This window comes from Anser anser (genome assembly GCF_964211835.1).
Source record: "Anser anser genome assembly, chromosome: 3".
Lineage (NCBI taxonomy): Eukaryota > Metazoa > Chordata > Aves > Anseriformes > Anatidae > Anser > Anser anser.
The window spans coordinates 73,089,222-73,107,732 of NC_139722.1; the positions used below are offsets into that span (position 1 = coordinate 73,089,222).

General features: G+C 39.4%; 1 protein-coding gene across 1 annotated transcript in view; it reads right to left on the bottom strand.

Moving 5' to 3' along the window:
* PLG (plasminogen) overlaps positions 1-18,182 on the bottom strand; it is a 58,449-nt gene extending 40,267 nt beyond the window's left edge. Inside the window, exons 1-16 of the mRNA XM_083827633.1 lie at positions 18,049-18,182; positions 16,642-16,777; positions 15,294-15,400; positions 12,951-13,065; positions 11,877-12,049; positions 11,134-11,263; positions 10,896-11,014; positions 9,280-9,442; positions 8,234-8,364; positions 7,199-7,358; positions 5,487-5,668; positions 4,361-4,509; positions 3,538-3,631; positions 2,808-2,925; positions 1,693-1,767; positions 533-673 (exon numbers count right to left, since the gene is read on the bottom strand). Of these exons, the coding sequence (XP_083683759.1) occupies positions 533-673; positions 1,693-1,767; positions 2,808-2,925; positions 3,538-3,631; positions 4,361-4,509; positions 5,487-5,668; positions 7,199-7,358; positions 8,234-8,364; positions 9,280-9,442; positions 10,896-11,014; positions 11,134-11,263; positions 11,877-12,049; positions 12,951-13,065; positions 15,294-15,400; positions 16,642-16,777; positions 18,049-18,130 (2,075 nt within the window). The 5' untranslated portion in view covers positions 18,131-18,182. The remainder of the gene's footprint in view (positions 1-532; positions 674-1,692; positions 1,768-2,807; positions 2,926-3,537; positions 3,632-4,360; positions 4,510-5,486; positions 5,669-7,198; positions 7,359-8,233; positions 8,365-9,279; positions 9,443-10,895; positions 11,015-11,133; positions 11,264-11,876; positions 12,050-12,950; positions 13,066-15,293; positions 15,401-16,641; positions 16,778-18,048) is intronic.
* Between the last annotated feature and the right edge of the window lie 329 nt (positions 18,183-18,511).

Consider the following 18,511-nt stretch of genomic DNA (forward strand, 5'->3'; position numbering starts at 1 on the left):
GAATTTTCACTATATCACAAGTTGGGCCTGGTTTTACTGGGTTTTTGCCCACATCTGGTGCTCATGAAACATTCATATGACCTGGCCTGCAGCACTGGCAGGGAAACTGGACCTTTCTACTTGCTCCGTGAAGAAGCCGTGGTGCTTCTTGGCCAAAACTTCAGATGGTGCTCACAGCCCTCATGGCCGAGCAGAAAAAGGCTCCAAGGAGAAGGTCCTCCAGCCACAACTTTGCTTTCGTTTACCTCCACACTCCCTGTTTCAGTGGAGACACCACTTAGAAGGTGGTGAGTGGAATCCCCCATGGCAATCCCTCCTATCCTAACTGGGGTTGTCTTTCCTAAACTGTGCAAGTAGCTCACACAGGTTCTGCCAGGGGGGTCTTTCAGGAGGACAGATGCTCAGTATTTGCCCTTGAACAGATGTGTAAGCTAATACTCAAAGGGACTCTCACACAAATCTAGGCTAAGGTAACTCATGACTTCAGAGTAAAGATGTAGAAAAGAAAGGAAAACTTGGGTTGAAATGGCACCTGTGAAGCTTTAGCAGGGCAATGTCAGCTCCGCTTGGTTCCTTTAACAATTTCTGAACACTCCGGATTTGAAGGGATGGCTCTACTGCATTTAGATTCTGTATCCCAAGAAAGACCATATAGGAAGAGGGATCTGTTGACCTGGAAGAAATGACAGTGGCAAGGTTATACACCCATGCATAGAATCAGGAATGTCACTCATAAAATTTGCTGATTTCCCAGGAGAATTGCAATAAACAAGATGGCTAGGCTGCTGTTTGTAACCATGGATGTCCACATTTACTCTTAGGGAGGAGAAAAAAGAGATCTTTTTAACAGTTTGATTTTTATAGTAATGAAAAATCCCATGAGCTGTAAACAATGTGGCACCTTCTTGCAGTGTTCATAACTGCTGAAGCCCTGAGGGTCAGCTGCTAGCCACAATTTTTCCAAGTGCAATTAGCACCATCACAGCTGACTTTCAGCATGCTTTGGGGTGAGGGAGGCAGCAGACAGAGGAGGTAACCTCTGTAGTGCTCTGTGTCTATTTGACTGAGACAGAAGCAGCAGACAAATCTACCTGCTGGCAAGAAAAGACAGGAAGTAAGGCATATAGGTTGGGAGGCTGTAGCAAGCAGCTGGAAATTTCTTGACACAAGCCCTGGTTCTGCTCTAGCCAGCCTTGGAGGGAAAGGCTTATTTCTCTTTGCATCACCAAAAGAATGATGGGAGCAGTTAAACCACAGCTTTTAAAAGTAGTAAAAAGAAAAGGAAACAAAACAAGGACCCTGCATACTGTAGGGTGAAAACCAAAATGACCGTACTACAGTGCTTGCAATGACATTAACTGTGCTATCAGGTAACTTACTACTTTGGATGTGGCTTTGCTACTCTATAAACTTCTCATGCCTCAGTAGAATGTATTGTCTTTATCAGTCATCAGTGTTATTAAGGCTTTAACTTATTAAGTGATTCCCCAAGACACACAGTTTCTCACTTCAGACATTAGAGATGCTCCTTGCTTGTTTTAACGTGCAGAGACTGTGCAGATGTTGCACAGGCCAAGGAACTGTCCTCCAAGGTCAGCAAGTAAAGTGCCTTTTCAAGTATATCTTGCACCTCTGTTGATTTTCTCATCCAGCTGTAAGGAATGCCTGTCACTCATTCTAGTGGATACTCACTCTTGCAAGCACTGAGCTGCAGTTAGGACCCACTGTGGATGTATCAGAGTGCCAGAACAATGGTGTGTGTTGGTACTAGAATAGAGAAGACAATAATCACATTAATCTAAGACTGCATGGTCAATTCTCTACCACCTGTGCTGTGCACAATGGCAAACAAGCAATATGCTCCATATTGAAATCTTAACACTCAGAGATTGTCTCCTGCCAGTCGCAAGAGAAATCAAATGCAGATTTTCAAAGGACAAACTTCATCTGCTTCAGAACATGAGAGATAAGGACAGAAATTTGATACCCAGGTGACATTTTTGCAACAATGTTCCAGTTTAAATGTGTACTCTTGCTTGCAGGAATTTAATACAAGTAATTGCATTTCCTAAAAATTTTACTTGTGATGTAATGGGTTTGTCCTGATAAGCAATTAAGAAAAGGCTACATCCTGCTTATCTGTGGGGATGTCTTAGATTACTTCTTTATATAAGTCTTGCTATGGACTCTCAACTTTTCTTGGGCTATTATTTTTTATGGTGATTGTCAACAATTCTATAGAAATTCTAATTAGCCTTTCTGCATGGACTTCTTCATGTCCTGTTCAGTCACCAGTCACCAGTTCAGTCACCAGTTCAGTCACCAGTCACGCTGTAGCTGTGGAAATGCATAATCTTTTTTTTTTTTTTTTTTTTATACAGAGAGAGAGTGATCTTCACATGACTTTTTGCACAACTAGCAAAGTCACAACAGCAATTTACATTTGAACACTCTTGGGCTTACGTCCCCCATTGCAGAATGCAAATAACTGTCATTATCCTCAGCGGGAATTATTCCTTCCCCATTTCAGTAAATCAAAGCATGTTCAACGTTTGTGGTTCAAACTTGCTCTCTAGAGATTAGCGAGAAAGTGGAGAGTTTGGGGCTAATAACATAATAATAAGTACCTGTCAACATTATGACCAAAAAAAAAAAAAAGTTAATTTTAAATTTAAAGTTATTTTATGTAGAAACCAAGTCCAGTCTCCAGAAGCATATACATTGTTTCATACCAGTCTCTTCCTGAAACCTGTTTCTTGTGAAACCCTGGTGCTCACTAATGGTGATACAGTCTGGAACATCAATACCTTGTCCTGAGACTGATGTGCCAAGGCCAAGACCCTGGAGATGCATCACACATGCCATATTGCTCACAGATTCGCCCACTTCTCATTGGAAATTTTCCGCAGTCATGATCAGAAGAAGCTACAGCATTGAGAAAAAAAAAAAAAAAAAGAAAAGCTACAATGAAAGGTTTTAATGCACATATGTAATGCCATTCACGGTGCAATCTGATGAAAGAGAAAGAGAGAAGGCAGTTTTATATCTTCTTTAGGCTTTCACTGTTTATGTTCTTTAATAGGAACTAAGAATAAAGAAACAACCAGACTCTCAACTAACAGATAATTGTTTTAGTAGGTTCTCAAGGCATTAGTCCTGCCACAAAGTGCATGGAAAGACTAACATGCACAACAAGGAAACCCTCTCCTGTGTTTGAGGACTCCAGGGAAGGAACACCTCTTTCCACAGCTTCACTGGATATTTCAAATTCATCTAGCAACTCTGAGTGCTTAGCTTCACTGATAATAAAGAGCATATGAATTGTTATCCATGAAATCTTATTGACGAATTTTGGCACCACGCTATCTAAAATTTGGCTGAATATTACAGGCATCTGGTTTTGTCAAAATGCCATATCTAAATTCAAATCTAAAGCTACTGCCTACTATAGTTGTTTGTTGTTGGACTGAAAACTTTTTGTAACTACCATGATAGATTATAGAAAGGGAAAACAGAGAAGTCTTTACGGATAATTACAGCAGCGCGGAATTTCACAGTACTCCCATTTTTTTTCTGGGTCTGTTGTGAAGCACCAAAGACCATTTACATCTCCATCAGGATTCCTGCAATACTGTAATGATTACAAAAACAAAGAATGAAGACTCCAAATGTTAGCCACAGAATAAAAAATTTATGTGTGCATGCTTTCTAAAAAGTGTTAATCAAAATTTTTCAGTTATTTCCCCCAACCATTCCTTCATTAGATGTTATGTGCTTTCTATTGCCACTAAAAAACACAAAATTCTAATTTTCTGTATCTCAAAACCAATAGTAAAATTATATAAATATGACAAAGCTGCTATAATTTTCTTCATCCACCAAGAGTCAGCCTAGCTCTAGTGCTTTTTAAGGTCTTCTGAGAAGTAAAGTTTGAAATGGGATGATTAAGTGCTTTGCACTAAAACACCTATTGTTGGCTTAGTCCTTCTACTGAAGTCAGTGAGAGCAAATTAGGTCTGCCCTGAGAGTATGCCAGAAACCTACTCAGTTGGTGACAAACAGCAAAACGCATTGCTCTGGTGCTTGCAGAAATAAGGAAAGCCCTGCATGATTTTTTCTGCATTGTTTGCATGTCATCATCAGCCTTATGCTGTACATCTGTGCTTGAAATAACAACATCCTAGGTAATGTTAAATGCATCATTCCCTCTCCAGCACTGCTATAGGTCTAGGATATCAACATGACGACTTCCAGGTACACTTAGCTTGGTCTATAGAGACTCAATATGAAGTGTTTACTGAGGGGTCATGGAGAAAGGAGACAAGGTTCAATGACATCAGGTGAATTAGCAGCTGTTTACATTTTTATCCAGGCCTGCTCTTGGATGAGTCAGAGGAGTGAAGTATTTGTGGCTATGAGGGCTCTGAGAACTCCACTCTTGACAAGTCCTGCCGTTTCCAGTTTTTGCTACTGTGCCACGATAGTCTTTACCATTGCCATTAATGCAGTCTGTGGAAAAAAAAAATAATAAAAGAAATAAAAAAGAAATGATTGTTACCTGTTGAATCTGTATATGGTGGTGGTAAGCAGAACTAAGCCAGATTAAGTACTTTCAGATTTACACGCTCTTTACTGTCTATAGTAGAAAGACAAAAATGTACCCTGGGATGTGATCTCTTAGTTTGTCAAGACAGATGTCTTCCTGGACATACAGAGTAATTCAACTGCAAAAAAAATCAAGGAACTTCAGGCTAAATATTTTCTGTAACATACTGCAAATATCTGAAAAGACTCCAAGATCCTTGCTAACCTAGGATCAGTAAACACTTTTCAAGAGAAAAGCATGTTTAAGGGTCATCATCAGCCCATTACACTGAGAGAGCGGTTGCTGCTTCCAAGGGCATCGCTTCAGCTACTTTCTCCTGTTGCATGTGAGTAAGAGTACACAGTGCCATTTAGGAGTGAATCTTTTATCCAACCCCACCAAATTCCCTTGCAAAATAAATATTCAATGGAAAGCTCTACCAAACATTCTGAAAAGTCACACTGCTTTGACCAACAGGGGCTATTAATTAAGGAAGAATTGATGAAAGACAGGGCAAAAGCCTTCCTCTGTTGGTGTATACATTTTGAATAACATGGTTGCCTATGAACAATACAGCAAGATAAGGGCAACATCCTAAAAACGTAAAGCACAGCACAAGTAAAATTCTCGTAACAAAGTTTAGTGTCATTTTATTTCAATAGTACACAACTACAGAAATTGTCTATTTTCTTCTCAATCCCCTAAATGAAAAAGATACCCCACAGAAAGTACTGTAAAATGATACAAGCTACAGGATGTAATCTGACAGCAGTACGGTTCTGAAAGCTGGAGGAGGGATATAACTCCTATGTTCTAGTACTACTCAAGAATAACTCTGGAAGATTGCTATTTGTTCTATCCACAGACTCTACGGGAGGTGATAGCTATAGCCATCTGTTACCAGACGTGGTGGGTGTAGTCAGGCCAACACTTTGTGCCTTCTGGTCATTTGATGTGGCCTCTTCCGTATGATCATCACATCTCCTGAGATTGCAGTACTCCCATATCTTGTTGGGGTCTGTGGTGAAACACCATGGGCGGTCATCACCATCTGGGTTCCTACAATAGTTCTCCCTCAAATCCCTGCAAAAATAGGTACAAATATTCATGCCGCATGAGACTGAAAGTAATCATAGGAATACCTTGCCAAGAAGAATATGTACTACACAGAGATAAATACATTTATTAATTCTTTTACTATTGCCAGGTACCCTATTACCACCAAAAACATTAATGGCTGTGATACAGCTGGAGAGTTATATTTCCCATGTACATCAGAGTCATGAATATATTTATACATAAGGAAATGTAATTCAACCACTGGTTTAAATTCTGGCTGCAATATGTCAATGTGCTGAGTAGTTACATAAATGCCTGATATGACAATAAATTTATTTCAAAGCACATATGTATGAGCATACACAATTGTGTGAATGTGCAAATTAGCAATAAATAAGCTGGAAGATTATATATATGTATTTTAATGCTGGAGGGTTCTTTCTCATATGAAGAAGAATGGAAATTAAATACTCATGCAAATTATTATTATTAACTTTTTCTTTGTTCTTTTTTTTCCAAAACAAATAAACAAACAAACAAAAAACCCAAAACCACACAAACCCCACAACACTTAATTCAGTGAACACTCCCATTACTGAGCTTGCTGAGGCAGAGGGAATTAGAGTTCTTTTCTCCAACAATTTGCAGAGTTGCGGTATTTCTGCATCTTGAAAAAAAGCTGAAATGATTTTTGTTTGTTTGTTTTCAGATATGCCAGAATACACAAGTTCCACATTTTCACACGTAAATTTCATTTTTTTAAAATGTCTGTGAAAAAATATGCCTCCTCTGAGTATATTTCAATATGTTGTTATTTTTATGACAACAAAGGACAGAAAAACTCTGAATAAAATTAGTTAGTGTGACATTATTAAAAAAAAAAAAAAGGGCAAAAAAATAGAAAAGTACTAAAGTTCCTGCCCATACTTGTAATCCACCAAGCAGTAATGGATTTCATAGCAATTGTCTTGTTGCTTTTGTATGCTTATTAACAACTGGCACATTAGTAATTATGGTTAGATCTCTAAGTTGTTACTTATCCAATATTTTTACTCTGAATAAGAAAGTAAATAAATCAAGTGCAACAATTCTCTAAATGAAATTCTGGATGCCTGGTTACAACCACAAAGAACATCTAAAATGATAATTCTAATCATAATGCACTTGTCTGTGTATTTTGCAACACAAATACTGTGTTTTCCCCAGATGAAACAAGTAGAAAGGCCCCCATGAACATCTCAAATTCTTATCAGAAGGCATTCAGTAGATGCCCAAACTCTGGTTACAGGCCCCCCAGATTTGGTTACACCAGCTCAGGTCTATGAATAAAGGGTTACAGTGGTATTTTACTAAGAATTTAAATTACAGCTAAACAAAGCTTTTAAAAATGAGACTAACAGAAAATGTTTCTGTGTCTTGGTAAAATGATAGTGAAAGAAATTCTCTTTTATATGTACATTCCCTATCAGTTTTTTAAAGCATAAATGTGCAAAGATAGCAAAATTTTCAGCAATGGTCACTGTCAGAGAAAAAAAAAAAGTAAGATAAACATACGCGTTTGGGAATTTTTCCAGGATCTTTTCAAGATTGTGTGGGGACTTGGAGTTCCAGGCTTGGCATTTCCTTCCTGATTCAGTGATGGAAGTTGTGCCATGATAACTTAGGCCTTTGCCTCGATAGCACTCCTCCACCTGGGGAATCTGTGCAGGCACATCTGCAGCAAACAGCAGAAACCGGTCCCTTGCACCATGATTTTATGTTCATATTGAATAGGCACAAGAAAACATCAAACACACAAGAAGACAAAAAGGATTGACCCATTCATATAGAGGGCTTCCAGTGAGAACGTCTTGGCCAGTGTGAAAAACAGAAGGGCATTTCTAAAGATATTTAAAGATTTCACAGATTACCCTTATATGTCAGATGCTGGCCGGTGGAAGGCACATTCCTCAGTTTCATATTGGCATTTGTGGAAATGTTTGAGTTGAAAATGAAAAATCCTCAAAGGTTAGAGATGTTAGCTATTTTGTCTCTGAAATAATTCGAAAATATAGATGATATTAAACTCCTATTCTTCTATTATTCTTTTGATTGCACTAACACTTTCTTGTTATTTTCTGTGCTTGAATGGATGGATGTTTCAGATGAGATTTTTATTATTGTTGGATTTTGGAAGCTACTGTCCTCTCTTCCATGGTTACTTTCCAAAGATAGGTCTCCCTTTTATTTAGCACTTTAAAAAATCCATTTAAAACTCTTTTTCATTCTTCAGTGAACTTGCAAGAAATGCCCCGCCTTTGGGGGAAAAAAATAGGAATAAAAGGAATAAAAAATATTATTTTTTTTGATACTGTAATTCTTCTGCTGGGTCAGCTGATGACTTAGAGCCTTCACTGCACTTCCTAACCATCGAAAGTCCAATATCTGGCAGGTTTTCTAACACACCAAGCAGAGCAACTGCATTAACAACAGTGAAAAAGTGACTGAAAAAGATTTGCCAGGAGAAACAAGAACTGAAATTACAATGAGAAACAAGAAGTGTCTCAGAGCTTTGAAGTCTTTATCTCAAGCACACTCCAGTACTCATACCAGCGCTCTCTTGCTCTGTCCCATCACAACGGGGAATTGAACAGTATTCCCACCGAACACTGCTGTTGCTGGTGTAGCACCAAGGCCTCTTCTCTCCATCAGGGTTTCTGCAGTAGTTTTCCTCTAAGCCCCTGAAACAGAAACACTGGCTTTAAATTACTCATGGAAATCAAGAAGGGTTATGTGCAAGTCTTAACAATTACTGCAAGCAGAACTCAACTCAGAGGTTACATTTATTCTTTTTACAGATGTATTACCTCACCACTGTTCTGGGGCCAGCCAACAGCCTTTGAATTTCCTGTTTAAACGCTGATGTTATGTGAAGAGCTTTTACAATGCTTACACTTTCTGCTCTTGTTTTTGAGGCCAACGTAGGGCAGTAAAAGCTGATACTGAAACACAAGTCACAGTGTACCTGATCCTTACTGCATGAACCAGGCAAGCCTGGATGTCACATGGTGCATGCTTCTCTCTGCTCTCAGCAGCCTTCTGCAGTGATGATGGACAGGGTTTCATATGCCCAGGAAAGCTTACAGAATCCATTTCACAACCCACAGGATCCAAATACAGAGCTAAAAGCTAAAAGCCTGGTCATTCCCAGCTACCCATGCCTATTGACAATTCTCTGTAGACCCAGCTCCTCTGACCTAGGAGCATCTTGGGCTTTGGAGCAATGCTCCTCAGAAGAGTAATACACTGAAAGTGTGTTAGAGCACAGAGTCAATATAAAAGCACATTGTTAATATAAAAGCAGTAAATACCTATAACTGTGCAGTGGGATGAGGAGGAGTGCAAGTACAGGTGAGACAAGTACATGAGATCAAAGCTGTTGGTTAAAAATAAAAAAGGAACGTAGAAAAAAAAAAGAAAAAAAAAAAAAAAGAGGAGCAAGACCTGAACAGCAATATGAAAGGTCACAAAAGGAGAGAAAATATCATCATAACTCAGAAAACCTGTGCTCCTCTTGCCTCTGCATCTGGTTCGCTAAGGGGCTAAGGGCTAACTATGTTCTTGGGTATTCATTAAAATGAGGAGTCTCAGCATACTTGCAGGGATATCTGTCAGGAATCCAGCCATGTTTGTGAGGAAACTGCATGTTCCAGTGCTGGCAAATGTTTCCTGATTCTGTGATAGCTATCCTGCCTCGATAGTCTTCTCCATGCCCTGAAATACACTGGGAGCTCAGGCCAGAAACTGGTGGGCGCATAGCTGTAACAGGATTTAAACAAACAAACAAACAAACAAACAAACAAAAACAACAGCTAATTAATGCTTTCAAATATATCAAAACACCTTTCATTTCTGTAATTGTGAACATGTATTTTTTTCTTTTAGCAGAGATGACATTGGTGAAAAGCCATTGCAAAGCCGAAGTGTATGTTATCACAAGAACTCAGGCTGCCAAATGGGTGTCTTGTGTCTGCCCCTTTACATCAGTCAGTAAATAAGTTTGCTGAGACAAGTCAGACGCTGTGCCTGCAGTCCCTTGAGAGCAGAGCTAGAAAGGCAATAAGCAGTCCTTTATGGTCTTGTAAAAAAAATGGGATGAAGGGAGCCCATTAGTATATGTATAGGTAGGGTAGAAGGGCAGAAAGGATAAAGATGAGGACTAAGAAGAAATGCTGAGAGAAAGCACAACAGTCTTCAGAGGTAAGGCTCCAGTATCAGTGGATTGGGAAAGTGAGGCAGAAGAAAGTGTGAAAGAAAATGAATTTGTCTGGTATGTGGGGAACATCAAAGTAAGAGTAATGATTACAGCCACAGAACCTGCAGAAGTCAAAGAGAAAATTAACTTACAATGCATGCCTATTGCATATACATTGTATGTGTAATTTCCAGAGCAGACAAATAAGACTCTAATAGCTCCTATTTAAACTTTATGTTTTAATCACAAAATGGAGATGCTATGGTATCTTTCACAATCTACTTCATCATGCAGAAGTCTATATAATTATTCTTCCATCTATAATTGTTTATGCTGAAGTGAACTACTTCTAGCAAACACATGCTGCTGCTTAGAGCACTGTCAAGAGCAGATGTTAAGAAAGCAAGCTCTAGAGATAGAAACACATTTTTTTTTTCTCAAAGTGCTGTACAGTTCTACTAATGGCAGTGCTAATCTCATTATTCAGTCCTTGGAAATGTCCAGATCTAGTGTGTTCAACTTAATACGTTAAGCTAGCTCAGTGATAAATCAGATTTTCTCCTGAGGTCTGAACTTTTTTCTCAGGATTTATCTCTCACTAAGAAAAAGACAGTGTTGGCTGTGCTGGACAAATCCAGGTAAAATATCACAGTATGGCCATGGTGGCTTATGTATTTTCCATGAGTCAGCAATTCAACTGAAAACTACCACCTGAGATTTAAGCTGAATGCTCTGCCTTCTCAGATAAATTGAAAAATAAGGTGGTTGAAGACAAATTCTGTTTTCCATAACACCTCTGGCATTGTCGCACTTTGTGACACCTGCACTCTCAGTGACCTTACATGATTTTATGCAACAGAAACACAGTGAGTGGTTCTACTCATTAATGTATAATTTGCCTGATTCACATGGATTTCCTCAGGATACTCACAGCTGTCATTTCTTGCCTTTCCCCTCCCTGCATAATTTTAATTAGAAGAGCTACCCTGTGGAGTGATCTCAAGAAGTCAGACTCACTGCAACGAGGAATGTTGCAATACTCCCAGCGTTTAGTGGGGCTGGTGGTGAAACACCAAGGCCGAAGTTCACCATCAGGATTACGGCAATAATTCATCTTCAGATCCTTCCCTGGAAAGCTGCACATCGAAAATGGAGGATAGGTTTGTGAGTCAGCCTAGCTGTAGCAACTAGGCTGTCTGCAGGCAGGGTCTCTGTGGAAATGAGCGGGGGCAGCTCACCACTGGGTATGACTCACTGTTTCAGTGTATATCCATGCATATGAGGTTCTTGGGCATCCCAGCGCTGGCACTCAAGCCCAGACTCTGTTCTGGAAACATTTCCGTGGTAGTCTTCACCATTACATATCATGCACTCCACTGTGGGACCTAGGCAGAATGAAAGCAAAGCAAGGTTTGCACCAGCCCTTGAACTCTGACCCTGATCCACCCATGAAAGACTACATCAAAAGGAAAAGAGAAATAATAAATATTTGCTGTTCTTTTAGAGGGTTTTGCTCCAGGTGATGATGAAAGGAATCCAGAAGACCATGAGTTACACCCTATCCAAATGAATTAAACTTTAGGGATATATATATATATCCCTAGGGATATATATATATATCCCTAAAAACTTTAGGGATATATGTATCTATATATCAGGGGGGAGCTTTGTCATGTATCTCTGCATACTGATAGCAGCAGGGGTTCAATATGTAACACAGCACTTGGGTCAATCTTTACTGTTTTTAAAATTTAAAAAATTATTAGGGTTAAGAGCAGAACAAAACCAGCAAATTATTAAAATTGCTAATTTCTCCTATATTTATAAATTTTTTTGAAACTGGAGCCAGTTAGGAAAACAACCTTTGTGTTGAGAAATTTTTACATTCCAGCTTGATCCAAATTCACATTTGAAACCAATTGACAAGAATAAAGTAGGAGTAAATAGCAGGAATAATATTACCTACTTGAAAGCCCCTTCCCTGAAAAATAAACGCACCTTCTGCAGCTTCTGCTGTGTGCATGACCTGGCCCTCACACTCTGGGATGTTGCAGTAATCAAATCTGATCGCGGGATCTGCTGTATAACACCAGGGTCCATTTACATCGTCATCAGGATTTCTACAGTAGTTTTCCTCCAACCCTGCACTGGGGTATTTTTCAGGTGTAATACTGTAATAGTATTAAAATTACATTTTAATTCAATCCAGTCAGAAGAGCAGAAGGTAAACACCCAGCTTTCTCAGCTATCTTTGGGCTCTATTCATTCGTAGTGAAAATGAGAGAAAGATTCTCTGTTCTAACACATAAATGAAATCTGATCACCATTTTGTAACTACCATTACTAGTAGCCTCTTCCTAGACCCCAGCTGCCACTAATGAATGATCTTGTAAGAACTATGCCAATCTCAAAGAAAATTATTGTCTTTAATACATGCACCCAGCTGATTAGTCAGCTAGTTGCATCCTGGGGATCTGTGATGTATTATTTTTCCTAAGGCTACTACTTTAAAAGTGGAGTAAAGGGAGTCTATTGACCAAATGCAAGTGGACTCAAACTTTCAGAGACTTTGAAGCAAGTGACCCTATGGTTTTACCTATAGCAGTCCTCCCAAAGAAGACTAAAAGGTTTTTAAACAACAGACTTAAATAAGTGCTTCCAAGTTTCATTAGAATGAAGGCTAGCAGGGGAGTCATAAAGCTGGATAGACACCACTGCTCATATTTTTCACACCTCATACAAAAGAGAGAAATTCTGGCCCCACTGTCACCAATATAAAATTTTTTATCATGAATTGGTGGAAGCAGCATTTCACCTTCTTAAGAGCCCCAGCACATAGACAACACTTCTCTAGCTGAAAATGCAGCCTTTCTTTATCCAGACCATTGCAGTTCTCTGACAGCAGAATGAAAAGAATGAGAAGAAACAAGACAGATGAAGAGAAAATTGTCTTAAAAAGTCACCTGACATTCGGCTTTAATAACGTGCTATAAAGTTGTTTATGCACATGAAGTTGGAGAGGCTTGTAAAAGATTCAGAACAACATGAAAACAAATATAAATAAGGCCATACTTTGGATTGTGGGGTGTTTTTTCTGCCCACTTCTGGCATGGAATACCTCTCCAAGTTTTGGCTTCTGTCCCTCTGTAGTCTTTCCCAATTCCTCTTTTACATTGTAGAAGGTAAACTGAAATGGAATTGGCCTTGTTAATTCAGTGGTGTTACAACATTGCATCTCTTGAATCTGAGAGTTTGCAGAATTAACTCTGAAATTAATCAGATTAGATTTACCCATGTTTTGAACCTCTTGTTCATTCAAACACAGAGATGTGATTCCATAAGATATCTTAAAACTAAATAGTTAGAAATGACCGAGCAACTAGAGAGGAAAGTTCTTGAAGAATGTTATGAAGCTAATAAAATCAAGTTAGGAAAGCAGATATAACAAGTTACTATATATATATATTATATGTATGAAATACATTTTATATTATCATATTACGGGGATAAAAAAGGTCTTTCACCAACAGCTGAGGATTAATAGAAATTTATTGTTCATAAGGACATTCACATTATGGGTATCATGCAACCACCCTTCAAGCCAGAGAATTTTTAGTTATCTGAATATGTTTGTCACAGAAGTGACACCTTTGATTCCTCTTAGACTCAGACCCCAGATGTTTTCTGGTGGAATTCCGTGAGAGGGAGAATGCAATGACCATTGATGATGCTTTTATTGACAACAGTTACTGAAATATCTCCAGTCATTGGGACTGACCCTCATTTTCCCTTTCCTGTAATTTGTTTGCACATGGAGGATCCCCCTAAATCCCCAAATGAAAAACAGAGATGATGGAACAATAATATGAGATCAACATAATAGGGAAAGCTGAGCCTTGTTTGGGCACCTTGCAATGGTTATCACCATCACAGTGTGTGGCTGGGCCTACAAATGATGGAATCATAGAAGATTCCAAGGTGGAAGGCACCCACAATAACCATTCAGTCCAACTCCTGGCTCCACGCAGGACCACCTAAAAATCAAACCGTATGTCTCAGAGCATTGTCCAAATGCTTCTCGAAATCCAGCAGGCTTGGTTCCATGACCACTGCTCTGGGGAGACTGTTCCAGTGCCCGACCACCCTCTCAGTGGAGAACCTTTCCCTAATATCTAATCTGAACTTCCCCTGATGCAACTTCACGACATTCCCATGGGTCCACAAGAGATCTTTCCTTCTCCCTTCCAGGGAGAAGAGATCAGTCCCTTCCCCTCCACTCCCCTTCCTGAGGAAGCTGAAGGCTGTAATGAAATCATCCCTCGACCTTCTCTTTTCCAAGCTGAACAAACCAAGTGACTTCAGCCACTCGTCACACATCTTGCATCATCTATGCTTCATGTCTTGCCAACTGTGCCACTTGTGAGAACTGCTGCCCGCTTGTCTGTGTACCCCTGGAATGCCCACAAGTCTTGTCACTGCCACTTCAACACTGATACGCCATTAGCAGGTTCCAGCACGACTATCCAGATACTTCACAAAGATGGTGGCAGTGATTTTCAGAAGATTACAGAAGTCAGGACATGAAGATAAGAGTATGAATCAGAGCTACTTGGGTTTATCTTCAAAGATAAGCTGGCAGAAAAGTTAAATATATCAGGCTATGCTATGCTAACATCACCTGATAAGTTTTTTATTTTTTTATTTTTTTATTTTTTTATTTTTTTATTTTTTTATTTTTAATCCATTATGAAGATATCAGGTGTGCACAGACACACTGGGCTCATAAGGAAGTTCACGAGATATGCACACAAGCCGAGAGCGACATCTCAAATCCTTTGCTGCCTTCTATGTCTCCTTTGTGGTTCTCCATGACTGAGACCAGGATGTTTGAAGGGAACTGCAGCTGAGACAGAGCTGCCTGCAGTATCTGCTGCACTGGGTGCCAACAGAAAATAGGATCTATCTGATAGATACAATAGATGCAATATTTCAGTCAAACAAGTCTCAGCTGAATTACTACACAAAAATTAGGCAGGTGGGTACGCAGATAATCCCATAGCCTTGAAATTTTGTATGACCAAGGACTCTGCTAGCTCAATGAAGCAGAGGACTTTAAATACTTAATGGTAAGAAAAAGACATTATTTTTGCTTTGGAACATGTTTATTTTGCCTGGTCTCAGTAACATGTGACTAAAGGAGATTGGAGTGAGTCCAGTCCAAGTCGAATGTAAGAATCCTTCATGCTGTACGGGAAATTCTCTGGCAGATTAACCCAGTTCATAATGAGTGCAAGCCCACCTCACTGAAACTGTCACTGCCTGCAACTGTTTGCTCCAGCACTGAACCAGAGAATGCAAGGATGCAGTTAAAACAGGCTTAACGTGTAAATGTATAATGTTACATTACATACTTACTTCTCTTCTCATAGAGAACTGAATCTGTGCTGCTGAATGTCAGTGTTGTTTTGGTATTTTCAGCCAATGTTAAACACTGTAGCTTTTTCCTGGTGAATAGGAAGGCCCTGTTGAAATTGAGAAGAACACAGAACATAGGAAGCAATGTTTTTAATTCATTTCCAATTGTGCAATTGGTAAGTCATTTTCCAGAAATTATTATTTTAATAACACCTTCTTATATCCACTTACATCTTTCAGAGACTGTATTCAGTACTTGAGACACTAAGGAACAGTGACATTTTCTGCTGCTCTGAAGCATCTGACTTTTTCAGGATGTAAATTATGTGAATAAGTCATTGTGTGGAAGCTAGCTACTGCATTGGCAAAATATTACCAATGGCATTCTAGCTGCTCAGGTTAGTGCCTTTCCCTGGAATGAATTGAAAACATCTCTCCACTCTTTTGTGAAACAAGGCAGCATACAGCTAAAGAGGCATAAACAGCTCTCCAGTTAGCATTGAATAGGAGTGGGAAATTGGGCATTTACTACAGAAAGACTGATGCACTGTAAATCCACCCTTTATTTGACCTTGTGGTAATTTATGGGTGGAGAAAAGCCGCAAGCCAAAGGCACAGGCATGGGCAATGCTGCTGTAGGCAGAGCTGCAGCACCTGGCTCCTAACTTTGTCCTGGGTCACCAAGGGGTGCAGATGGTGCCGTCAGCTCTTCGGGCAGCTCCTGTTGCCTGGACAGTCACCTGTCCTGACCTATGGAGGAAAAAAGGTGGCTTTCCAGGAGCAGCTTCCCATGACCTGACACCCAGGTGACAGTGCCTTGTGTTCCCCAGGCACTCTGGACTTGTTTTACACAAATGTGCTCATGTAAATCCCATGCTGAAGTTCCCATCCTGGCTTCTGAGTAGCATGTTTCTGAGTTGGATGTGTAGAGCAAAAAGGCTGAAGAAGACTCAGTATTATTGTACTACAATGTTTCTTGGCAAAAATATGCCCCACTTCCCTATAAGTGCTGAAATTAAAAATAATAAAATAAAATAAGTAAAGTAAAATAAAATAAAATAAAATAAAATAAAATAAAATAAAATAAAATAAAATAAAATAAAATAAAATAAATATTCATTTGCCTCTTCCAAATCTTCTCTTTCCAACTACATGTCCCAGTTATTCACCTTGTTAGCTTGTGTCTGTGTGTGTTTGTTGTTGTTGGCTTTTTTTGGTTTGGTTTGGTTTGGTTTTGCTTTCCATCCAAATTTGAGTGTGCATGCTTACTTCTGAACAACAGTGGGAAGATGTCATTGATCAATTAGTCATCCACAAAGGCATAGCTTAAAGATTCAACAGAAATTACCTGCAATTAAAATTTCTTTCAGCTTCACATTTCTCTGCACATTCTATTTCATTATTTGTCTCATAAAACTGCTTATTTCTAGTAAGGATCCAAACACCATCCGTTCTTAAATAGTCATCCAGTACATCTCCTTTCACTACAAGGGATGAAAAGGAACCAGGCATTAAAAATGAGAATGCTGCAGTTAAGATCTGTGACTTCAAGTCCCCTTTTCCACATAGCATTGACAGGTGAAGTCGTTATTTATTTTGCGTGATTCTGGGTTAAAGGCCATAAACTCTGAGGAAATTTCTGTTTCCAGACACGAACACAGCTGTATGGAACACATTATAGGAAACAAAACAAAACAAACAAACAAACAAAAAAACCACAGCAGAAGGAAGATACAGAAATGAAGCTCTGAATGGAGTTATGTATGGGTTTGAAACTGAGAAAAAGAAATGTGAAAAAACAGAGTAACGGGAAGCAGAGAGAGGGACCAGTCAGAGAACGATGGGAAGAGGTATCGATATTAAAGTTTTGGAGAAGCATGAATTAGGATGATGTGAGATTATGACCTCCTATATGGAATCCACAATCACTACAGTTTTACTGGTCACCAAATAGCTGCTTGCCCTCAGCCATCTTGCCCTGGAGCAAGAAATCTCAACCATAAGATGACTGCATAGCCTTTTTACAATGGTCACCATGTTTTTTGTTGCAATGGCTCGGCTAGACTTAATAATGAATCTGTAATGCTGCATCTATGTTGCAACAAAGTAATCCGAGGTTATAAATTAGTAAATCAATTAGTATGATTATATCTGAAAGCCACATATGCATAAGATGTGTAGAAATACGTGCTTATAGATTTAATGTTTAACTCTAAAACGTTTATGCTCATAAAGAAGTTTGCCACGTAATCATTTTTTTTCTTTTTATGCCTGTAAAGATTCTATGTTTCTGTTCCTAATTTTAACAATAGTTTATTTCCATATCCAGCATTAGGCTACAGAGTTATATAAGAGATGTGATTAAATTATTTCATTTTTCAAGATCGGTTATAGACACAGGAAATTCGTAAGTGTTTTCTCTGGGGAACCCCAGCCCCTGCATCAGCAAAGGGGCTTTTCCCCACTTACATCCATTTTCTCCTTATGCTGATACTTAGTATGGCATTCTCACAGGCCATTTTTTCCCATGCATACACCAAGGTTGTTGCTCTTCTCGTGCCTCTCACAAACACAACAGAGCAACCACAGCTCTCACTTCGTTCAACAGCAATTCTTGCCAGCCAGCAAGCCCCAAACCCACCATCACCCAGGTAAGTGGTGACACGTGGATTTGGGGACCCGTCTCCACAACACGGAGCTTGCAAGCATTTGGCCCCCATCTCACCCACACAAGTGGAAGGCAAAGGACTCTTACCTGAGCTGAGCACAAAAAGAAAGAGCAAGGCAGCTTTGCTAATTCCCATTTTGGCCCAGCTGGAAGGTGCTGGAAGTTGCATGTGTCAGTGCACAAAGTTTTATTGACTTGCACTGGAGTGAGGCGGCATCAAACAAACAAGGCAGGCAGATTAAGTTAATCATTCTCCCATGCTGTGACCCCCTTTGCCATGGAGTGGACATTCGAACAACCTTGAATTGGATATATTACCAAATCAGGCTCAGACATTTGTATTATTGGATGCTGGGAAATGTGAAGGCACTTTCTTGTTTTGTGAGACATGTTTTTGTTCTCAGATTGTTTGGTCTCACTTTGCTAAAGCAGAGATGGAGGTGATGGTGGTCGAAAGTACGGGAACTATCTCCTGGCATACTTTAATTCTGCACAGTCCTGTGTATTCTGCCTCAGGTTGCAATGCCATTTTCAGTCACAAACTTACACA